The sequence below is a fragment of the Anguilla anguilla genome, chromosome 13, assembly GCF_013347855.1.
Source record: "Anguilla anguilla isolate fAngAng1 chromosome 13, fAngAng1.pri, whole genome shotgun sequence".
Lineage (NCBI taxonomy): Eukaryota > Metazoa > Chordata > Actinopteri > Anguilliformes > Anguillidae > Anguilla > Anguilla anguilla.
Genome location: NC_049213.1, coordinates 13,168,182 through 13,192,849, shown reverse-complemented (window position 1 = coordinate 13,192,849; position 24,668 = coordinate 13,168,182). Strand labels below are relative to the sequence as shown.

At 51.1% G+C, this 24,668-nt stretch overlaps 2 protein-coding genes across 5 annotated transcripts in view; one reads left to right on the top strand and one right to left on the bottom strand.

Annotated features, from left to right (window-relative positions):
- LOC118210711 (LIM domain and actin-binding protein 1-like) overlaps window positions 1–3,778 on the top strand; it is a 37,516-nt gene extending 33,738 nt beyond the window's left edge. For all 4 annotated transcript variants that reach the window (XM_035387106.1, XM_035387107.1, XM_035387105.1 and 1 more), the window contains 3 exons: window positions 391–485; window positions 722–855; window positions 1,064–3,778. In XM_035387106.1, the coding sequence (XP_035242997.1) occupies window positions 391–485; window positions 722–855; window positions 1,064–2,270 (1,436 nt within the window). In that variant the 3' untranslated portion in view covers window positions 2,271–3,778. The remainder of the gene's footprint in view (window positions 1–390; window positions 486–721; window positions 856–1,063) is intronic.
- An 809-nt stretch (window positions 3,779–4,587) lies between these two features.
- Window positions 4,588–24,668, bottom strand: part of LOC118210712 (SPRY domain-containing protein 3-like) — a 57,775-nt gene continuing 37,694 nt past the window's right edge. The window contains exons 7-11 of the mRNA XM_035387109.1: window positions 22,033–22,182; window positions 15,584–15,641; window positions 10,463–10,582; window positions 9,560–9,696; window positions 4,588–7,127 (exon numbers count right to left, since the gene is read on the bottom strand). Of these exons, the coding sequence (XP_035243000.1) occupies window positions 6,993–7,127; window positions 9,560–9,696; window positions 10,463–10,582; window positions 15,584–15,641; window positions 22,033–22,182 (600 nt within the window). The 3' untranslated portion in view covers window positions 4,588–6,992. The remainder of the gene's footprint in view (window positions 7,128–9,559; window positions 9,697–10,462; window positions 10,583–15,583; window positions 15,642–22,032; window positions 22,183–24,668) is intronic.

The window sequence follows — 24,668 nt, the reverse complement described above, 5'->3', positions numbered from 1 at the left end:
CATCCTCCATTTCAGTACAAGCCTTTTGTTAATGGTTAAGGGCTCCATCTTGTGTCAGAGTGATGTTACTGCACTTGTGGAATTGTTTACCAGGTTAGTACGGTGGGCTCATGCCTGTTTGTGGAGTTGGCGAGAAAAAAGAGATCCCACATACACTCTCTGCGATGTATTGCACAGTAATAGGCCTCATGTTTGGTCTCAGACATCACTAAATATTACCTTTGAGAGTTCACAGAAGAGGGTAACACAGCTGGCCGTGATCAAGGATGCCCTTCCTTGTAGGACTACCACTTCCAGTGAATGGGCTGGAAGGCTCGTGCATGTGCAGATGAGATGCTCCCTTTGTCAGAGGCATAAATCTAAAAGCGGGCCGTTTCACGCTCTCCACAGGCCTGTCCCCGATCTCAGAGGGCCCCGCCGAGACTCCGGCCGCCCACGCCGGCAGCGCCGCGTCCCCGGACAGCGCCCAGCCCAAGGCCGCGAGGGTGAGTGCTGCTGCGCGGCCGACCCGCGCGTTCGCTCGTCGGAGTCTCCGCTAACGTTAGCGCGCCAGAAGGGAACGCGCCGTAACTCGCTCGCTGTCAGATTCGTAGTACGTTCAAGTTACGTAACAACGCGGCATGTTTGGATTGCATTTTTAAAGTTGTGCTCCTACTAACCACGTTTTGTGTGTGTCTGTGTGTGCATATCTGTGTGTGTGTGTGTGTGCGCGCGTGTTTAGAAGTTCGGCCTGCCGGTGCAGGAGACCTGCGTGGCATGTCAGAAGAGAGTGTACCCCCTGGAGCGCCTGATGGCCAATCAGCAGATCTTTCACAAATCCTGCTTCCGCTGCTGCCACTGCAACACCTATCTGAGGTAAGGCCACACCCCCAGCTCCTACGCCACTCACACTCGCACAGCTGTTTGTCCTGTTAACTGTAATCAGATGCTGCAATTGAACAATTGCTGCATAACAAAAACACCCTGTAGGGTGAACAGGGGAAATGATTAACAACCCATTAACATTTTTTCCAATGTTCAACGACTTTGTATTCTCAATATTTTGTCTCCCTCTGCTGGCCAGCCTGGGGAACTTCGCTTCTCTGCACGGCCATGTGTACTGCAAGCCGCACTTCAACCAGCTGTTCAAGGCCAAGGGCAACTATGACGAAGGCTTTGGCCACCGGCCGCACAAGGAGCTGTGGTCGCCCCGGGTGGAGGAGGACGAAGAGGAGGAGAGGGAGGGAGAGCCCCCCGCAGTCAGCCCGGCCGCAGTCAGCCCGGCCCCCGTCCGCCTGGCCCCCGCCCCCGCCACCGCAGCGGCGGCCCCCATCCGCCCCGCCCCCGCCACCGCAGCGGCCCCTGAAGCCAAGGTGCCGAGCCCCAACGTGGAGGACTCTCCCATCGCCAAGGTCAACGTCCTGGCGGCCGACCTGGAGACGCGGGCGCACAGCTTCGTCCCCCCGGCCGAGAAGCCAACCGAGAAGCCGGCCGAGACCCGGCGGCTGAGAATCGCCTGGCCGCCGCCCTCAGAGCGGGGCCCCGGGGCCTCCTCCACCGAGGGGGGCCCCGCGAGGCCCTTCCGGGCCAAGTGGCCCCCGGAGGATGACGGGGCGGTCCCCTCGGGCCAGAGCTCGGAGCGCTCGGAGCTCAAGAACCTCCGCAGGAGCGCCTCCCTGAAGGAGCGCAGCCGCCCCTTCTCGTTGGCCGTCTGCCGTGCCCCCGCCCTCGGCCCCGCCCCCAGAGAGCCACGCCGCCCAATCAGGGGGCTGCTGGAGAGGAGGGGCTCGCTGGAGGCAGTGCGCTCGGCCCCCAGGCCCCACACCAAAGAGCCAGAGCCGGAGGAGGAGCCACAGCCACAAACAAAGGCGGAGCCAGAGCCAAAAGCGGAGCCTGACCCTGAGCCCCACAGAGAGGAAGTGACCACGCCCAGAGACAGCATCGTGAACGGAGAGACTGCCTCTGAAGAGGAAGAGGAGAGCGGTAGCACACAGGATGAAGGTGCCTCCTCCACACAGGGGGCCAAAGAAACAGCCGGCGAAAAGGAGGAGGCAGAAGTGGAGGAGGAGGAACAGGCGCCCTCCCCAAAACCGCAGGAGGCGTCCCCGGACGACCCGGCTTCACCCTCCCCCCCGCCGGCGAGCAAGCAGAACAGGACGTCCCAGGACGTGGGCTTCTGGGACGGGGAGGAGGCGGAGGCGGAGGACGAGGGCGGGGAGCTCTCCGTGGAGGAGATGATCAAGAGGAACCGCTACTACGATGAAGAGGACGAGGAGGAGGAGGAAGACTAGGAGGGCTGAAGCGGCACCATATCCAGATTCCATAACTTCTCCGGGCGCATATTTCCTCCGCAAAAAATCATACATTCCATAAAATTGCCAGTCAGACAGTTTTCGAGATTTGCCTCCCCACCTTTTCCAATTTCTCACAACTTGTGATTTTAATTCTTTTTTCTGAGCAACTGCTGCAAAGTCCGTCCACCTCCACCCCCCCCCCCCCCTTCTCTAGCTCTCAAACCCCCCCCGTGCTCACCCACAAGAGCGAGACAGCTTGTTTTTGTTTCGGCGCACACGTTTCGTGTTTGTTTTAATCTGCCCATTGAAAAAACTGCCACACTCCAGAGAACCAAGAACAATTTTAATCCCTTCTTTCCCAGAATCCTGAACAGAAGGAAACTATGCTCCTTACTGTACCTTTTTTCCATATTTGCCACATTTCCAAGTTTGTGGGAAGAAGAAAATGTTTTTGTACATTTTTCTTTTGTATGTTTTATGCTGTAAGGGTTGACGTGTGTCTTTTAAATCAAAAACTGGTACATTTTTGCATTACTATAGCTTTTGTACAGTGGGGAGGGGAATATCGTCTCACGACAGAGGGCTCTGAACTTGAAACTATACATTTTAATAAACCTTTTTTTGTTGTATTTTATAAAACTATGGCCTTATAATCTTAAGCTGTGTAGTACAATGAACTTGTGATGGTCTGAGATAAAGGACAGAGTACAGAGTTTCGTCGGAGGTGGACCTCTGTGATGCTCACCTATCCAAAGCAGTGTAAAGAGGGCACCCTAGTTAACCCTTTAAGGTGAAAGACCACAAATATGTGATTAGAATGTTCTTCACTTAACATTCTAATGCTGATGTAACAATCACCGGTGGTAATTGAAATCAATGGAGTTCTAGAACACTGACTTAGAATTTTGGGTAAAAAACATTCCAAACAAAGGGTTAAAATGGATAGGAAGCAAACCTAACTCAGTCTTTAGTGCTCTATGCAAACAATGAATTACTTTAGCGTTTTTCAGTTTGGGGGGGGGGGGTGAATTATGAGTGGGTTTGGCTGTGGAGTGCGTGTGTGAGAGAGACTGGGCATGGTAAACTGTGGATACTGTACAATTCTTTTCCTTCCTGATAAGGAAACAAATTCAGCATTTTTAATCTGAACTGTAAGAAATGAGAACAAGAGTGATCTGATCAACTTGAGTCCAAGAGCTGAACACTGTAATCCTTTACTTGCAACATGAAGACATCGTGAAATAAGACTGTTCAAACAAGTTCATCATCGCCTATCCTGAATACAATGTTATTTATACAAGAGTCACATATCCATGTGTACTGCAGCAGGCTATATTTGCACATTAAGATTTATGGTATAAAATACCCTTCTGTTGTCTTAAATTCATACCGCCAGGCCAAGATGAATCTGTAACCAGGTCTGACACTTTCCCAGTGATAGTGTAATGGGCATTTAATTGGTTTTGTTTTTCCCACATCTATGAAATAAAAGACGAAAATACGCAGTTGTCTGTATTTACTGTAAATCACTCTGGTGCGATTGGTCCTCACTGACTTTGTCACCTCATTCAGCCAATCGGCTGAGAGTCGGGAATGAGGACACGCAGGCCGAACAGTATGGAAATAGCCATCTTTATTTAATCATATAAACATCTGTGTATGTACACATTAACAGCAATGCAGGCTGCCGGAGAGAGGGAGGGGCCCTGAACAGCAGCCTGCTGACTGGCGCAGCGTGATTGGCTGCTGCAAGTGATGGGCGGGGTCCTGCTCTTGCGGCGCTGGATGTCGCGCCTCCCAAACTTCTATAGTACAACCGCGCCTCTGCCATCCTGCCCCCAACCCCCCCCCCCCCCCCCCCCCCCCCCCGACTTCCCTGGCACCTGCATTTAATCTTAAGACTCAGGATACTGACGAAGCCAACGCCCACCGTCCCAGCTGTGTGTGATTCTTAGGGTGGGGCGTGTGGCTTCAGTCTTCCTGCATTATTCGCGCCCCGTCAGCGATTGGCCTGGACACGTGGCACGGGGCCCGCTGACCAATCAGAGGCGAGCGCGTTTGGAAGAGAAGCCGACTCCAGCCGCAGGGAGCCAGGTTTGCTGCATCGCGGTGATTAGTCGGTGCCCTCGAACGCACTCTGCACGGATACCGAGGGCTTTGAACGCCACGGACGAGTATTCAGTGCAATCGCAAGAAGGCACCTGCGTGTCTGCCTTGTAGGCACAGATTCGGGTCGTACATATATATATATATATTGCTAAGTATGCGTCATCTAGCTACATGTTATTTAGTTACATACATGACTGATCAGTTACGCAGAACTGAGGACAGCTTTAAATATGGGTGGGGAAACCCCGCACTCCACCTGGGTGGGAGAGTCGGTCTATGGCGTCTATGGTACACGTACAAATATGTTCGGTGATTAAACATGCAAATAAAACAAGGCCGTTACAGCCGTCCCCCGAATGCCACCGTCTAGTGTTTCAGACCCCGCAATTAACCACTAATTAAGACTAATGAATTATTCATTAACAACCAGCTCGGAGGAGAGGGGACCGACCCACGAGAACGGAGCCACGTTCCCCGCACCTTAAGACAGACGGCTCGTCCGTTTCCTCTCAGCAAACGCAAAAAAAAAAAAAAAATGTTTTACCCCAAAACAAAGTCCGCGTGACCTCTTCCTGCCGAAAGAGGAACAGAAGTGCGTAAGCGAATCGGCTCGAAACGTTTAAATCAACAGAAGCAGAAGGTTTTTACACACACACACATATATATATATATATATAAGAAAACAGCATTAAATGGTCAAACGTTCGTTTCGAAGGTAGCATTCGGGGGAAAATGACCTGGAGGAGGGAGGCCCCTTTGGGGGCCCCTGGTGGCCCCTGGAGGCCCCGCGCAGCAGCGGTCGGTCGGTCGGTCGGCCTGCGCGTCTGTAAAGTGCTCGTGACGATAGCGTGTGGCGCGTCTGCGGTTTGCAATGCAGCGACACGGCCCCTCGCCGGGGGTCGGAGGTCGTCGACACCAGCGGAACCGCGACACAAACATTAGAATCCTACAGAACCAAATTACACAGAACAGATTCCTCACTCCTCTGATCTTTCATGTGTTTCAAACAAAGGTATTATTACTCATACTACTCATATTACTTCATTATTATTATTATTATAGACAAAGTGAAGGAGGTCTGAGAGAGAGTGAGACAGGATTGGAAACCTTGATCTAATAAAAAAAGTTCCAGTTCCACATTTCCAGGGCTCTCTGGAACTTCTAGCACAGTTTGGCAAAAAGCGAACTCATTGGCAATCCCAAGGAATGATGTAAGACGTTTCTAACCGTGATAACGGTCACAAAATGCACAGTAAAAACAAGATTTCATACTAATCAAACCAAAGTTCATTTTAAATAAACAAAAAAAGTGTCCTGTGTCTAGGAATTTCACTACTAACAGGTAACCGTCACAGCAGAGACTACATGGGGCTTCTGCTGATAGTTTGTGGCCTTCCAGATGCCAGCAGGCGATTGACCGAAATAACACTAGCCAGCCGTCAATTAACGCAGCCTACAATCTCAGCGATAAGAGCAATGCGATCGTTACATTTCAAGTGATCCATGCATAACTACTCACTAACAACCATTCGTTTTGATTTAAAAAGTGTAATGACGTGTCCGTCAAAAAAATAATAGTAATAACACGTATCTGAGCCTTCTAATCTCCAAATATTCTCTAAATATTTCATTTTCCAGCATTCAACGATCCGAGGTTAGCGCTAAAACGTGCGGTTGGGATTAAATGGGATTAAAAGCGCCGTGGAGAAAGCAGCCCACAAACTCCGGAGGCAGGAAGTCTGAACGAAGACCCCTGCCCCCTTGTGGCCTCTGTATGCGTTGCACCTCCGCAATTCCCAGATTTGCAACCGTCGCCCGGCCTACGGACACACGCGAGGCTCGAGCCTTGACACAAGAGGAGAAAGTGCATGCGGCCGATCTGATGGGACTGAACACTCGCAGTCGAACGCTGCCCAAACCTCGCCGCTCTCAGGCGGCGGGCTCCTGTCATTCCGTATCAGTAACCTACGGACGCACAATCGGCATGAGGGTTAGGGACATGCTTATGGGTCGGCATGCGTTTGCACCACAGTGATATCTTGGGAGTTACATTTATATTCAAGTAATATCATTCAAAAATAGACTATATATCATCTATACAGTTTAAAGGTGTTCATTTTTGCCATTCGCGGATTTAAGAACTTACTAGTGAGAAAGATTTTCGCCCAGCGCCACTGACAAGTCAGTGGTCACTATGGCACAATGTCATATTACTGTTGTAGAGAAACAGCGCACCCTGGTGCCCAGAACAGGCACTGCCAGCAGGATTTAAATCGCTACTCGGCATAGGGTCAATTGATTCAGCTTACAAACATTTGTTGCGCCAATGTACAGATTTGTCTCCTTAGCCCAAGATAGCCAGCCTAAATACGAAAGGAAGTAGAACAGCTCGCATTCGGTCGTGGGCTTTAAAGGAAACGTAAAGTAACACGTAATTTCAGGTAGTTTCCGAGGAGGAGGAGAGCGATGGTTGTTGGAGGTGGAGGAGTGAAGGTGGCAGGGGGGAGGGGGGCGTGTGTGGCAAGCCCACGACCCTCTTTCCATCCACCCTCAGTCCCGACAGCATCAGATTATGGCCCCGCCTCCTCGGGCCCCGCCCCCCACCCTCTCTCAGCCGCTCAGTGGGTGCAGGTCCACCTTCACCTTCTCCCCGCTGCTCAGCATGCCGATGGTGGGGTAGAACCCCCCCGTCGGCACCACTGCCTCCCTCTTGCCGATGATCTTGCCGTTGCGGGTGAAGAACACCTGTCCAAACACAGGGGGGCGACAAAGAGTCAGCATTTCTGCACAGCTGTCATGAGGAAGAGAACAGTGCTCCCCTGGACTGACGTGACTCATAGGAATAAAACACACACACACACATGCAGACACAGACATATACACACACACACACCACACACACACACAAACACCACACACACACACACACACACAGACATAGATACACACACATACACACACACACACAGTGAGCATTTTAGACATCCGTTCATTTTTCAGACTGGATGTACGAGGAAACTAGATCTTAGCAGTAAATGAAAATACACAAGGTGTCCACCCAGTCTCTTCAAAAAAAACCACTTCAAATACTCCACGGAGACCTTCGAGCCATTCCGTAATAATCCCCGGCCTCCTTTCCACCCTCCTTCCCCAGGTCACACAAGTCGCCGGGACTTCCACTCCTTCTTTGTCAAAAGCGTGCCGTCAGCATCTATGATGCACAATGTTTCAGTTTCCTAGTTTCCATTAGAGGAGAAAAATGCGTGTGTGCGGGACTATGTGTGTGTGTGTGTGTGTGTGTGTGTGTGTGTGTGTGTGTGTGTGTGCGCGGGACTGTATGTGTGTGTGTGTGTGTGTGTGTGGGACTGTATGTGTGTGTGTGTGTGTGTGTGTGCGGGACTGTATGTGTGTGTGTGTGCGGGACTATGTGTGTGTGTGTGTGTGTGTGTGTGCGCGGGACTGTATGTGTGTGTGTGTGTGTGTGTGTGGGACTGTATGTGTGTGTGTGTGTGTGTGTGTGTGTGTGTGCGGGACTGTATGTGTGTGTGTGTGTGGGACTGTATGTGTGTGTGTGTGTGTGTGTGTGGGACTGTATGTGTGTGCGGGACTGTGTGTGTGTGTGTGTGTGTGTGTATCAGGGCTGGGGGATCACTTCATATTTTCATGCCAGTGCAATTTATTTTTGAGGGATGCCATGAGAATGAAATGGGCCAAAGTTAATGCAAATAACAGGTCACATAATAACGGCCTTTTGGATTTATTTGTTCTTCGGACGCCCATGCCATTAACAGTCTGCTGGTACATATATTTTCTGACTCTTAATTAATAGGTTAAGCGCGTTCTTACTTTTTTTTCCACTGAAAATCGACCTACAGCCAATTACAGTCCTTCCGTGCTTCCTTGTCTCGAGCGCTTACCTCCAAGCAATAATTTTGGGCTGCTGGGTGTCTCACGCTGTTAAGGCTCCGTTCCAAGCGCACGGCTGGGCTCGATGGTTGGGTACTGAATCTGGACCGTGTCAGCGATAACCGCGGAAGGCAGCGCTGCAGGGTAGCGCATAACAGGCTCGTGTCCAAGACGGGCGAATGTCAGTCAGCCAGAGTTAGAGTACGGAGACCGAACTTTCCTTTCTTTTATTAAAATTTGGCCAACGTGGGGGTTGGGCAAGCCCCAATTTGGAACGTCCAATTATCTGCGACCGCAGCCGCGTTCATGCGCGAACCCCACTGCTGGCTCGGGAGAGTGTAGAACATCCACGGTGTGCATGCGTGTCTGTGCGTGATTGTGTGCGTGTGTGTATGTGATTGTGTGCGCGTGTGCACGTGTCTATGCGTGATTGTGTGTGCGCGTGTGCACGTGTCTGTGCGTGATTGTGTGCGTGTCTGTGCGTGATTGTGTGCGCGCGTGTCTGTGCGTGATTGTGTGCACGTGTGTGCGTGTCTGTGCGTGATCGTGTGCGCGTGTCTTTGCGTGATCGTGTGCGCATGTCTGTGCGTGATTGTGTGCGCGTGTGTACGTGTCTGTGCGTGATTGTGTGCGCGTGTGTACGTGTTTGTGCGTGATCGTGTGCGCGTGTGTGCGTGTCTGTGCGTGATTATGTGCACATGTGTACGTGTCTGTGCGTGATTGTGTGCGCGTGTGCATACGTGTCTGTGCGTGATTGTGTGCGCGTGTGTACGTGCGTTTGCGTGATTGTGTGCACATGTGTACGTGTCTGTGCGTGATTGTGTGCGCGTGTCTGTGCGTGATTGTGTGCGCGCGTGTCTGTGCGTGATTGTGTGCGTGTCTGTGCGTGATTGTGTGCACATGTGTACGTGTCTGTGCGTGATTGTGTGCACGTGTCTGTGCGTGATTGTGTGCGCGCGTGTCTGTGCGTGATTGTGTGCGCGCGTGTCTGTGCGTGATTGTGTGCGCGTGTGTGCGTGTCTGTGTGTGATTGTGTGCGCGTGTGTGCGTGTCTGTGCGTGATTGTGTGCGCGTGTCTGTGCGTGATTGTGTGTGTACGTGTCTGTGCGTGATTGTGTGCGCGTCTGTGCGTGATTGTGTGCGTGTCTGTGTGTGATTGTGTGCGTGATTGTGTGCGTGATTGTGTGCGCGTGTGCGCGTGCGTTTGCGTGCGTTCGATCAGCCCGTCCGTGTGTTCGGAGCACACATGCGGGGGGGTGTCCGCTGCTCACCATGACCTTCCTGCCTTCGTGCTCCTGTTCCATCTCCTCCCCGTCCTCTTCCTCGTCCTCATCGTTCAGGTACAGAACGTTCTGGACCCTCCTCTGTTTCGGTCGCACCTCAAAGTAGTCCTCGTCATCGCTGTCGTCTGCGAGGGATGCACGCGCACACACACGCGCACACACGCGCACGCACGCACAGGAGAAACGGACAGGCAGACGCGTTCAGTAACCGCTTCTCCAAATGACATCACATTCATTTCTCAGCTGACAATGCTAGCCTGATCTCTATGTGTGAGTCTGACAGCAGGATGCATGGGAGATGACAGAGGGCACCTACATTTTAGGAGTGATTATAGAGGCCGATATTATAATGACAAGGGCCTATGAATCAAACCAACATAGATCTGATTTATGTCCTATGTAGAGGACATAAATCTAAATACGTCCTACGTGCTGTAATCTATAATGGCTGAAAAAGTCTTCCCGTGGAGGAAGGTGTGAATAGTGGGACCAGGAAGTACAAAAAAAAAAAAAAAACGTGTGCGGCCAGTTTCATCTTCCCCAGACAGGCAGCATTTCTCATAAACCCACGGCACGATCCTCAGCATTAATTCCATTTTCTGTACATATAGCCGCGTGCTGCCAAGTAATACATCACAGCTTTGGACGGCGAGATGGTGATTGATTTCACACATGCTATTAGTGGGAAAACTTTAGAGGCCATCGGAGCCGAGCGGAAAAACACAGCCACACTGGGTCAGCAGTCTGCCATTCCTTTCGGGTTTGGGGAAGCTGACCGGCACCTAAAGACACAAACGCGTAGGGCTGAGGGGAACCGCTCCGTGTGAGCCAAGCCGGTGTCACGATTAAACGCTTCCCCCCCACCCCCCCCCCACCCCCTGCTGCGCTCACCCTCGCTGTCCAGGATGTAGTCCCGAGGAAACATGATTCCGCAGCCCATGATGTCCCCCTCGAAACAGCGGGGGCCGAAGGGGTCCCCCACGCCGCTGCCGTGGAAGATCTTTCCATCGTCTGTAAAGGGGGGGGGGGCAGCCGCATTAGCAGGATCCATCAGAACATGAGAAAAACCATAGAGTTTAATATGGAACCAACATAAGGCTTTAAGAAGAGTATAGAGTTTTTACAGCTATTAAATAGAAGGCTGTAGAAAGACCATAGAGTTGTTAAAGTTATTAAACCGAAGGCTTTAAAAAAGACCATAGAGTTTTTAAAGTTATTAAACAGAAAACCTTAAAAAGAAGGGCTATACTTTAAAACTGGAACAAACCTGAGAAACAGTTTCAGATTGCATTACACACAAACTTTAAATACATCGAGAGGATTTCTCTCTCGTCATGCCAGCGGCAACCGGGCACGGTTGTGGGAGGAGCCAATGCAGCGGTAACCCGAGGCAATCCGGCCAACCTAAACGCACAGCAAGCCCGTATGACGAGAAGCCCGCCGTATCCCGGCAACGAGGATTTCCTGCTCACTCACGACGACACACCCCAGTCGTGGCAACCTTTTTATGACCCTTAAGGTGAGGCCTCTCCTGAATCATACCCAGAGTCCTTTGCGCTCACGGCGCGGGCTGCGGACTCCGGCCCGACTCCCCGGGTGGCTCCAGAGAAGAGGTGGGCGCAACGATCCGCGGTGGCGACCCACTTCTAACCCTTCGCTCGGGCAGGAAGTGTGCCCGCCACTAAAAGCACTGACTCGTATGACGAGGTATTACAAGAGATGATTCAACGTGCGTTGTCCTTCGGGGGGGTGGGGGGGTGGTGGGGGGGGGGGGGTCGGACTCAGCCAAAATGAATCCACACTCACCAGGGCTGCTGTATTTTGGCGCTAATACTGAGCTTGCCTTTACAGAGATGGTGACACATGATCACCACCTGGGTGTAGTGTAACGCTTGGGGCGCCACTCCTGTAACTTGTGTTCCATGTTCAAATCCCAAATTTGGCACTGAATTTGTCATGAAAACTGATGTGTTCATACTGGACTAACAATGTAGGAGCACATCTACTAACTGGGATGCATTAATGTGATCCTAAATTTTTCAACTTCAGAGCCCATGTGCTCCTCGGAAACAATGTTAGCATTGAGCCCTGTTCTGGACAAAGGCATCCACTAGAAACATTAGATATTTTGAAAAAAAATGGATGATGATAATAATAACAATTATTCAGCGCTTTGTGTAATCATACCTACGTGTGCGATGTGTGAATAATGTTTTTGTAAGGCAGTTTGTAGGCGCTGCTAGCTTCCTGTCTGTTGAGAAAGAGATTTTAATCTTGACGAGGCTCACCCAGTTTAAAGTTTAATAAAGTTTAAATGAAATAAGCCCAGCACTGACATAAACAGTCTTCTTGCGAGTGCCAACTGGGCCTGAGAGGGCCAACTAGGCCCACTATCATAATATCAGGGTTTGTGTTGGACACCCCTCCAACCCCCCCCCGCCCCCCCCCCCCCCCCCCCCCCCTGTGAGCCAGCCTGAGGGCCAGGATGGACAGACCTGGCAAACCCCTCCTGGCCCCCCCCTGCCCCCCTTACCCCCCAGTCAAACAGAGCGGGAAAAATTCTAGTTTTTCTATGTAATACGATACATAAATAATCACAGCGTGCTCCCGATCGCCGTATCCAACGATAGCGCCTGGGCCCGGAGTCAACCGGCAACTTTCCCTTTAAGTACGACCTACGAACTGGAAATATGAAATAAGTCCAAGTTCTCTCTCTCCCAAAATCCAGGGGGGAGTTAATTCGGGGGATGGTTGAGCTTGTCAACAAACGACGTGAAAAGCAGCATTTAATTTTGAGCGGAAGTGGAGAGCGGTGTCGACTGGGCCCGCGCCTTGCCGCTCAGCCGGGGGGAGGCCGTGTGCCTGTGTGGAAGCGTGCGCAGCAACATGGCACACCTCACCGGTGAAAAATGCAGACACGTTTGGTGTGGGGCGGGGGGGGGGGGGGGGGGGGGGGGACGGGGCTGGAGTCTATCCCAGCAGACGCTGGGCTTAAGGCAAGGATACACACTCCGGACTGCTCGCTGATCCATCGCAGGGCCCACACACCACTCACTCCCACATTCATACTCCAAGGACACTTTACACTCTCCAAATAATCTGACCTGCGTGTCTTTGGACTGTGGGAGGAAACCACAGCACCTGTAGGGAGCCCCAGAGGACACGGGGAGAACACGAAAACCACCCAGAAAAGGCACCCGGGCGGGATCGAAACGCAGTCCCGTTAAAATACGGTACGACCGAAACGCGGGACAGTCGGAGATTTTTTCTCTGAAGGGATCGGGACACACGTTTAAAGGGGACTTAAGCTCAGAGCTGCATCAAGAAAAAAAAAAAATATCGGTATGTCTGGTAACTCTAAGCTCACCCGAGACGGCAAACAAATACCACGGCGGGTGTGCGGACTTGTCTCGCGGCCTTGCGCACGCCTGCCAAGTTCGGAAGTTCTTGATGAACCATTTGGCTGACTTTAAAAAAAAAAAAAAAAGCCTTTTGCACTTTTTCTCTCGAATTCTCTGGAATGCCCAGTCGCGCTCCCTCCGCAAAGCTGGTGAGCCTGTTGCCGGTCGGGGGAGAGAGCGGGCCGGCGTGCGCCCTCCTCTGTAGCATGCGATGATGACAGCCGCTGCTTCTCGTCACACTGGGGTTCACGACTCGGCCGCGCGCGGACGCGAGCTGGAAGCCCGCGGGCGCCCCGTCGGCCAGCAGGGGTCGCCGGAGAGCAACGAGACCGGCCGACTATATTTAAAACAAACTAAGGCGTGACTGTTGCTTCAAAAATACCAGAATCTTACAAATACGAATTTAGCGCAATCAAACTGCACAACGCGAGAACAACAGCGCAAAACAGAGATGCAGCTATTATAGGGCGCGAACGAGGTGCCGAAGCGCTCGCGCTCGTAAACAAAGCAGCGTTTGTGCTATTTTTACACGTTATCTAACCGGAATAAAAAGTGTGCGGAGGTGAGTCACACCACAGGCCAGTGACATTCGGGAAAGGCATTCAGGAGCCCGTGGGGCGGCCCAAATAGGCTCCCGCTATCTGCAGAGGGACAGGAGTTAACGAGCCCTGGCTATCTCCATCAGGGTCTCCTCACATCAGGGGGGCCTGTTCCAGCAGTGCGCCGGATCCAGTCTCGATAAGGCGGGCCGTACCACGCCGTCAGCGGGGCGCGGGGGGGGATGGGGGGGGGGGATGGGGGACCGCAAAGAAAGATACGCTGGCACAGACTCGCCTTTCCTCAGCCTTCTAAAAATACCACCTGCAGCTGAGCGGGACTCTATTTTCCAATTTGGGACCCACCGCGGGGGTAAGCGAGAGTGCCACGAGAGCGGAGGCGCGCTCTGGCGCCCCCTGGGGGAGGGGGGGGGGACCGCGGCGCCGACGGAACGAGTTTCGGAGAACGTGCGTCCCTGTTTCGCTTCTGACCCAGGTGGATCGGTCGCCCGCAGACCTGCGCTTAATTCACGTTATAATTAAAGTTTTTGCCTCCCCAGTTTGTGCCATTTTTCCCTACAATGCCCATAATGCCACTCTCTTTCTGTTCATATACGCTAGTGCAGAACCTTTGTTATGCACCAGAGTTGGATTATGTAAAGAGTTTACTTTACGTGATCAGCAACAGTGCAAGTACATCAGAGAGTTTTACCATAAAATTAAATCTGCTATACACATAAAATCATCATAACTGCTAATAATCATAATAATAGTAATAGTAATAACAATAAGCACACAAAGCAACGTAGCCTAACTTAGCTACAGAGACAATCTCCTAGTTCACTGCCGTCAAATCAGATCAGGCGCTGTGCTGACACGCTCACTGTTGTTTACTGCTTGTAACGGGTGCTCATGTGGTCACTGAGTTCTGTTTTCTCGCTAAATCCGTTGTGATCTTGAACCAGGTCTCTTGTGGAAGATTATCTTATCCCAACGGGACAACCTGGTTTAGTGCTTGTTTGATAAATCTTCACGCTGGACGGTTGTTTGAAAACAAGTGCTGTTTTAAAACGCGGAGTTGATGAGAGCAAGCGACCCCCACATCATGAGACCGAGCGTTAAAGACTATTAAAGACTAACTTTGAACACGGTATCTCTGTGTACCAAGTTCATCTCGACAGAGCCTGGTGTTTTGTAAGTTTCGAAAGTGTGGGGGATCTGATAAGGCGCAAAAAAAAAAAAAGAAAAAAAAACTGCAAGTAATTATCTTGCCAAAAGCACTTTAATCCATTCCACAAGGTGCACTTTGTGAGTGCCAAGTTTTGTTTAGTTTAGCTTCTAAAGTGCGTGGCAAGAACCAACATGACAATCAAGCCATGTGACCATACGGTCTTGTTTTTTTTTCCACAATATACGTTCCACATACACAATTCGCATATTAGGATGTACTCCCCTTTCAACATATTTCATTTTCCTTTCTTCACTTCCAAACTGGAAAGGCCAAATGGGCACACAGGCCTTCTCTCTGTTGCAAGACCTTTGCCAATTCGAAAGAGCACAGACAAGAACCCTTGTCCTCTGAGGAGTGTTCTGCTGCAGGATGACCCAGCGTCAATTCACTTCTGAGAACAGAGACGCACGCTTTCAACCGCGGAACAACATCAATTCCCCTATTTGTCTGTTGACTGATTGAAAAGGTAGCAGTGAATTGCTTTTAAAGGATCCAAGCTGGTTCAAGACAATGTACATACATTTGAAAGCTTTGAAATATAAGGTCCTATCTGATACTTGTTAGTCATTTTTGACACAAGGTAACGGTCCTTCTCATGTCATATTCAAATACAATAATACCTCAAATTACTTCACCAAACGGACATAAATATAACACAAAAGAACTCAATAGTGTGGGTTTATATTTATAAAGCTTAGCATCTCAAACCTATACTAACTGCAGGCAGAACCCTGTAATTCTATTCTGAGTACAGCAGTACAGGCTGCCACACATCGGATCTCGCTGACAACCCAAAGGAGGCGGAGTCAAGCCCCGATAACAGGAAAAGGGGGCGGAGACTCACCCGCGTGGTAGGCCACAGAACCTCGGCTCCATCCCGGGTGTCTGTTTTTGGGGTAGTCCTGCCAACGAAAAGAGGAGCTCAGTTAACAACCAAACAAACACAACCGAGGGATTTAGTAACACCGTCCTCGGCGAAAATCTATTTAATGTCTGGATTCCACAACGAAGCAAACAGAACTCCGGCAGCCCGAATGTCCTGGCTTAAACCCGTCTGTGAAAGTGCGCGTGCTGCTCTCTGAGATGTAAGAAAGCACTGCGGGCTCCTGCGAATCCCCTTCAACAGCTCTTAAGAGTAAAGAAATAAGACTGGACGAACGAGCACGCGTCTGGCAGAACCATGGAATTAAAAAAAAAAAAAAAAAGTCAAGTACCATTTTAATCGAACGCCTTTTTAACAAGCTTTGGCATTTGCTCTCATTCTATACATAAAAAACTCAGTTTCTTGGTGGTTCGTTTTATTTGCTGTGACATAATGAGTTAATCACGCTGGCAGGTGGCTCATCTGGTTCAGACTCCGGGCCCTGCCTCCGCCAACTGTGACGCGCAACTGACAACTGCGCTGCCCACCCAGGCACAGGAGGGATTTTTGGTCAATTGGGGGTCGTTGCTCTCTAGTGACCCCTGCTGGTGGTTTGGGGCGCCTGCGGGCCGCGTGCTGAAGTGGCGCACGAGATGTTTTCCTCAGGCCAAGCTCCGTGTGCGAGGCTGAGGCTGAGGCTCGGCCCGCGGGCCGCGGCGTGAGAAGAAGCAGGCCGGCCGCACGCGCACGCTTTCCCGAGGAGCGCCGCGGACGCCCGCGCCCTCACCGATCGGCGGCGGGGAATCCATGACCTAACGGGACGACCCGAAAGTAGGGTGGGAACCGGACACGCCAAATTCCAGAAAAGAGAGAAACGAAAACAAACAGCGAGTGAGGGAATGGTGCGTGCTCAGCGGGCGTTCCGAGGCGGGGACGCGAGCGGAGGGGAAACCCCCGGACCCTGCTCCCCGTCCGCCGCCAACCTAAACAGCGGAGAGGGCCGGTGCGTGATAAGACCGGGGCGGGCGACTCCCAGCTAATCACCGGCGACCGGTTTTTCGCTAATCCTCGGACGCTCACCGCGCGAGCTGTCCGTCGTGAAAAAAAATAAAATTAAAAAATTTAAAAAACGGCCTCCCTCCCTCGATCCCGGGGTTAATGAGACAGGAGGCGGCGGCGGCGGCGGCGGCGGCGGCGGCGTCGTGGCGAGCCCGTGCGTCCGTGCCAGGCCGGGAGCCGGCGAGCCCTGTTTGCAAACCCGGTCGCCTGGCTCCGGCTTGGCGACGATGCGCGAACGCGTCACACTGGGACCGAAACCCTCGTTTCACCGACCCGAGTTAAACTCAAAGGTGCTCAAGGCAGAACGAAATGACAGAGGAGAGAGAGACGGGAGGGAAAGAGGCAGAACAGAAGAGAAGGAAGGGATACCGCAGACTCGTCCATAGCAACAGGTCCGCTCTGCCTGGTGTTTATTAAACCTGCCTCGTGGATGATGTATTAATTTGTTTTGACACAAAATAAAATGGCTCCCCTCAGTATCCCGATAAAAGCCCTTCTCGTCCTGTCTGTCTGTCTAATTGCAGTAAGGAGAGGGAGGAGGACGGAACCTCAGTAATCGGGAGTGACGGATTTACGGTCGCGGCTAACACCCCAGGCCTCGTTCCCTGAGAACAATTGATGAAGTCACCGCCGCCTGACTCCCCTGTCTGTTCCTTCATTTCTCCCTTGAGCAGCCAAATCTATCGCACGCACGCAAGCACGTGCGAGCATGCGCACACACGCACACACACACACACACACACACACAAAAAAAACATTAGTAAACAGAAGAGACGACGTTTCGCGGGCACGCGTTTCCAAGCGACGTGTTTACTGGAAGCTAAACAGACGATCCGCTCGATACCTCCACGTACGAAACGTGACGTACGACCCCGTAAAAAAAACACAACCAGCGCAGTAAACCTGTGGTTTAGGTTATTGCAAGGAGCGTGACTTCAGGGAATGTGCTCAAAGGACAATAAAACTTCTAAAGCCCTCCTTATACAACCCCCCCAACCCCGGCAGATAGTTATTAAATTGAAAAAATGTGCCTTCCTGGCTTCCCAGAAAGCCCGTCCCGCTGAAGCACTTGTTCACGTTGCCGCGGCACGTCCCACGGCCCGGAATCGAAACCGGATTGCGGCCGGGGGGGGTGAGGGGGTGGGGGGGGAATGGGGCAGAGCACGATTGGCCACACCGTCGCCCAGGAGGGGAGTCGGGGTGGACTTTGCCCCGCCCCCCGGACGCGCGAGAGCGACACTGCAAGTCCTCCCGCCTCCTCTCCGAACGGAGCTGAAAACCGTCCCTAACGACGAGACCTGGTTTCACCTCAGGTAAACGTGTGGAACCCTGCCTCCTTCCTTTGAACTACAGCGAAAGGCCACAACTCAAAGTTCACCTCACAGCTTCTTAAAGACGCGTCTTAAACGTGCTTCGATGGCGGACGTGCTGAACCTGAAGAAGGCGGGAGCTGAGAGCCCAGAAAGCTCAAACTGGCCCGAGCTGTTTACGCGATCGCGATACGAAAGGCGGGACCAACGGTTCAGGAGAGCAGCAGCCTCTCTCTCTCTCTCCACATTAGAGCTCTTATCTGACGCCCCGGCCGGCCCGCTTTTCCAGTGTGACCGCGACGGGGTCGCGACCAGATACCCATCTGCCCACAGCCGCGATTACGGACCGATACGCATCTCCCGGGATAAAAATACCACAGACAGAAGCAATACCGTTAAAGAGCGAGCAAAACAGTCAAAACAATTCAGGCCACCCCACCTCCGTTTAATTATTTATTTAATTGTGCATTTGTACCGTTAACATTTGACATTATACATTAAAATTTTCTTTTTTTAACAATTTGTGAATAATGAATACAGCTGAATATTTACTCCATAAAAACAGAACAAGCAACTTGCTTAAAGGTACAGCAGAGGCTGCCCCACCTCTGAGTTGAACCTGCAACCTTTGGGCACAGCTCCTTAACCACAACACAGCGTGAGCCCCTCAGGTGTGCTGTGCCGGGCGTGTGCCCTCGCAGGGGGTGTGTCACCGTGGGAAAAAGGATTTGCTATGGTGCCTAAAATTACCACACATGTGCAGACACAAGTATGCTCACGCACGCGGGGGGTGCGGGCTCGGGGAAGAGAGGCAAGCGGTGACTGTATCGAACGGCCAAACGCTTCGTCCCCTCGGGGGTGAGGTGATGTTAGGAGCTCATTCAGACTCATTCAGATGTGCTTCAGCTACATTTATAGTAGCCTGGCAGGTCAAGTGAGAACACCTCATTTCTGTCTAGCGTCATACTCACCCCCCCCCCCCCCCCAAAAAAAACCTGCCTTGGCTCCCGCCCGCGTTTCCCGCTCGTATTAAAGCAGCACGACGCCGCGCGCAGCCGCGCACGCGATGCGATGCTCATAAACGCTAATTAAGCCGCCCCTTTAATGGACTCCCCATTTTCCGTCGTCAACGTTCACCGTAATGGCTTTCTGGGAAAGAGAGAGGGCGCGGGCGCGGGCACACGGCGAAAAGAACGCGCCGAAAGAACACGGCGTTCCGGCGTGCGGGCCGCCTCGCGCGGGCGCCCCGTCGATGAACGGGCGGCCTTCTTCCTGCCTGAATTACGAATTCCTAAATCCAAGGTCTGGAGAGGAGAAAAACTTCAAAAGTCATCGCGCACACCTGTCTAACCGTTAACGTCCTTTGAAACACGGTTCGCACAGGGTGGGAAAAAAACTCAAACCTAAAACTAGGAATAGGTTCCAGCCCGGGATAAACCCTCGAGTCTCATTTGGCTCATTGATGGTCGGTTTTGCCAGCCTGGCGAATAAAGCATGAGGGCAGATTATGCCAGCAGGATGCCCCCTACAGTCTGTTCTGAGCGCAGCAGGGACACTCAAATCTGGCCCTCGGGTGTTCATTCCTCCCCTCTAATCAGGGACTGATTTAAACCTGACGCACCAGGAGAGTGTCATTTCTGGCCAATCAGGGACTGATTTAAACCTGGCGCACCAGGAGAGTGTCATCTCTGGCCAATCAGGGACACTACTGGAATACTGACTTTCAGACAGAAGAGAAATCAGCAGCACTACTGACCATAAAGGCCAGACTTCAGGATCTTCGGTGTAAAGCGTTTATAGTTACATATGGCGACTATGGACCCATATACCAACTATAGTTAGGGTTAGGGTTAGGGTTAGGGTCAGCATAGCCTCCGTTGTCTACCGTCCCCTACAGGCAACAGTGTCTATTGTCCTTCAAAGAACATTGTTTATAGACCCCTAAAGTCTACAGTGCCTATAATCCCCTATATTTTTTTATCAATAGTGCCAGATAGCTATACAGTTATCAGTAAATGTCAGCACATCCTTTCACTTCCTGTTCCGGTTTCCCTGGCAGGAGCGGTGGAGGAGACGGGTCCTTTCCCCTCAATCGCCGTCGCTCTTCCGAGGGAGGGAGGGAGGGAGGGAGGGAGGGAGAGAGGGACGGCGGCCCCGATGCAGCGCGTTTCACACGCACTCCCGTCTGTTGCGCTCGGCGGCGGGCTGTCACGCCAGCGAGGCAGCGCTCTTGGACGCTAAATGAAAACCATGTGCGCATTCTTTGGAAAAACAAATGAGGGGGTCCAAATGAGACCTAAAAATATAACTTTAATTGTTCCTCCCCCGCCCTCCTTCAAACGGAGCCGGGTCATTTATCACTTGGAGCGGAAAGAGGGAGAGCGGCCGTCGCAGCTGGCCCCGGCGATAGTGACGGCCCCCCCCCCCCCCCCCCCGGAGCCCGAGCCGCAGCGTTCAAAGGGAGAACCGCCAGGGGCTCGCCCGGCCCAGGGGGCGGGGCTCTCGCGCCAAGCAACCCGCCAAAGCTGCGGTCCCCCCCCCCATGCTGCGGTGCGCCCCAAACTACGGAATCTAATCCTGACCACGCCGGATGACCACGCCGGATGACTGTGCTGGATGACTATGGCAGATGACTGTGCTGGATGACTATGCCGGATGACTGTGACCAGAGGACTGCACTGGATGACTGTGCTGGATGACTATGGTAGATGACTGTGCTGGATGACTACAGCAGAAGACTGCACTGGGTGACTGTGCTGGATGACTACAGCAGATGACTGCACTGGATGACTATGCCGGATGACAGTGACCAGATGACTGCACTGGGTGACTGTGCTGGATGACAGTGACCAGATGACTGCACTGGATGACTGTGACAGGCCATGCTGTTGGAAGAGGGAGGCTTCAGTCAGCACGGTGTCCTTCTCGGCCGTCAACAGCGACTCCTCTGGTCGATCGAGCGCCGAGATCACGCCGGCAAGAAGCGGGGCAGGCGGTGAACGGCGAAGCGGGCGACGGCAGCGCTGCAAGTGTGCGTAGACTCCCCAAATTCACAGAGGAAACCGTGACAACGACGCCGGCTCGCAGTTAAAACCAGTGAGGCATAGTGAAAAGAACTGCTGAAAATAGGGAATAAAGGAATAAAAACTTGCTATAAAAATGGCAAAAGTCGTTGGCACTGATGGTAGACATTCTAATGTCAGATAATTCCACCCAGTTTCCAGGGATGCATTTTGGGAAGACGTCAACGATCAGCTGGTTGTTCTGGGAAAACCACGATTTCCTGTAGGTGGGTCTCCAGTGGGAGGCTATGACTTAAGCAAAGTCGACCGTTGGATCATTAACATAAAACGTGGTTAAAACGTGCTTGAACAAATCAAATTCCATTTGGATGAGACTAGGTGGTACTGTTTACGCGAGTATTCGCCGACAAATTGTTAAACACTAATGTTACTGGAATATATGATTGTTTTTGTCTTAAGAAAATCCACAAGGAAGCAACCATTATACAAAATTTTTTAAAGTCACATTAATTGTGCATCTGTGTGTGTGCATATGTGGCACAAAGGGTCTTATGTGTATTTGCCCATATATGTGGCATATTCACATTTACCCCCCCCCCCCCCCCCCCCCACTTAAACATAATACCTTACTGTCTTGTAATGAAGGCGTCCACGCATTATGGGGTAGCGGCAGATACAGTTCAGGAGCTCCAACTGGGTTCTCCAGTTGGCCACTGCTAACCTTTCAGTGTTTTGGGATTCCCTTTTGGGATAGTAATGTTCTACGCATAGTAATGTAGAAACAAACAGGCTAGCAGTGTAGTGACATTTACTTCTCAGTACTAACTGTCTGTTTGTTTAGCTAACGTCAGGCTCATTTAAAATGGGCCTTTGCGCCTACTTAGACGTACAGCACACTTATATTCCTGACTAACTCAGATGTTCCTGACTAACTCAGACCTCCTTTTCCTCTGGCTGAGAGGGCATCGCTCAGGGTCCTGCAGCGGACCGTAACGAGGCCCAGTGCGCGGTCGGCCGGGACGGCGGGATCGGCGCTCACCCTGCGCGCCAGGCCCAGCGCGATGTAGCACTTCTCCCCGGCGTCCACGATCTCCACCTCGAAGTAGTGGCTGCGCGTGCTGAGCGGGCGGCGGGCCTGCGCCAGCCCCACGTCCATGATGCCCTTCCCTTTGCCCGTGTACTCCAGTAGCTGGGGAGACAGGAGAGGCAGGAGCAGCCCGGTCACACCACGCACTCTACACACATCATATTACACTGGGCAAGAGGAACTTCATTTGCCCGATAAGGAACTTCCTTTGTGGCGTCAAACACACAAAGGTGCAAAAACATCTTTTTTTAAAGCATCCGTCCAGGGCTGCATTTCCCTAGCAGCCCTGGAGGGAGGTCATCTGCACCCAGTGAAGACTATTATTTATTCTTTTAATCCATCAGACACGGAGGACAGTATGGATTTCAGTACTATCATTTCTGAAGAGTAACAGGCCAGGCAAATTAAGATGTTACATTTATCCTAGTGAGGAAGAGAGTAAGTCACAAACTTGAGGAATAGATCACGACTGAGACGCGTGATCTTCTGATAAAAACATCTCCTCAAACAGAAGGGGAAGAGAAACCCTTAATGGTGGCACTTCAGCATTCAGCCCCTGGTTACTACTGAACAACCTCTGCACAAACCACACTGGCTAACGGTTATCCTTTCTTGCAATTCTGTGAAAAATCATTGTGCTGTTAGTTTGCAAATTGGTAGCTGTTGGGTATTAACATTGGTTTACTTGTGATGCTGTTGGTTGGATTATTGTAAGATCACCTCAGGTGAACCTTACAGAAATCACAGACTATCTACCTGGTTGATACAGGGACAACTGTAAAATAGTATTTCTTTGGGATGGAGTACCACTTCACCAGAGCTCCAACAAAGACTGAAAAGCCACCTCTTCAGACGGACGATTTTCCTTCTTTGCCATCATTGTTGTGTCTATCGCTGAAACATTATTGAACTTTGACCCCCCATCGCAGGCTCAGTTGTCCTGACAATATTATTATAGAACGTTTTCATCTCCCGTAATGATCGAAATGTAAAGTTATGACCTAGCCTAATCTTAAAACAAATAAAATAGAAGACGACACATTTGTTGATAGTTTGATAAACACAATTACGGTGTTTCCGTGCCTGTATGCTGCCAACCGGATGGACTACAAAGATGGCGTTAATGACTCAATTTTGGCCATCAGTTACATGTTTATATGTTTTATGAGCGACAGTGTTCAATATAATAGTCCAGTGATAATGGAATGTTGGTGACAGCGCAGCGATATCTATCGGCCGATCGCACATCTCCTTACCGCAAACTGGCCTTAGGAGCGGCTGCCACGTGAATGCAATGCAACGTAATGTCTTACGTAATGAGTCTTTCATTTGTGAAGCAGTTAATGCTCTTACAATTAAATGTTTACGAGTGAAAACGTCAAAATGACAATGCCAAAGAGATTATGTCACCCATTGACACACAAACAACTACAGAATGCACGTTTGTCTTTAATAGTCCACCTATTTATATGCCGGGTTCTGTGCCAGCCAAATTGCTAACATCTATTGTCTGGCGCAAAGGGAAAAAGAACGCCCAAGGCGCAGTGTCAGCCGCGTGTTAGCCTGGGCTCGAAAGAACACCTCGGCTTATCTTTCAGGGCTAGTGACAAAGTTAAGGCGTCAAAGGGTACGCTCTCATTCCAGTCTGCCTTTACCATGAAGGCCCTGTATCGATACGGTTGTACTGAAGTTACTCACTGTGCAGGCTACTTTGCTTACCACAGGTAGGACACCTGGATATGATTGGCTCTCGTGGACAGGTTTTCATTTGTTCTGCAAGAGAAGACCGTCCCCAAGAACCCGAGAGCTCCAAGGAATTTTCTGCTGTCTGTTAGGTCTGAGCAAACATCTGAATGATAGTAGTGATTACGACTTGTCATTTTAATGTCCAATTAAGATTTTCATTATTTAAAAAACGAAACTACAGTGCGGTGGCATCCTACTGCGGTTGGTTTGGCACTCACTCCTAAAGTGATAAAGCATTAAAAACTCATAAAATTTGGCAGGTGGCTAGGTGCCTATGCCAAATACACAACCTCTAATTTGGCTCATCAAACACTTGGTGGCACTATAACTATTATCGATTTTTTCTAAAATTCTTAAAAAACCATATGAATACACTGAAATAGGAGAGTGTAAACATCCATGGTTTTCCTCTGAAACACATGGTGTCGCCAGCTGCTCCTTTAAACACTGCAGCTAAGCTTGCATAGAGTGGAGTCGGAGGAAGATCTTTCGTATGCAACTGTGACCGCAATCTACCTCGATCGACCAGCAGGGGTCGCTAAATAGCAATGAAGATGAAGCGCTATCCAACTGGCCTCTCCCATTCCCACCAATTGCATGCCACCCTTTGTAGGTACTAGCCACATTCGGCCTTGGCACGGCTCAGACTGGACACGAGACCGTGAGGCTCATCCATGCGCCGCGGCCGGGTGCCTTAACCGAATGAGCCACCCAGCAGCCCATAAAACAGGACTATTAAGGTTACATGTCTCATTAAAAGGCTGTCACAAGCAAAACAATTTGCAGACTATTAAATTTAATGTGCAACCACCGTAATTAAACATTAATCTGTTTAGAATGTA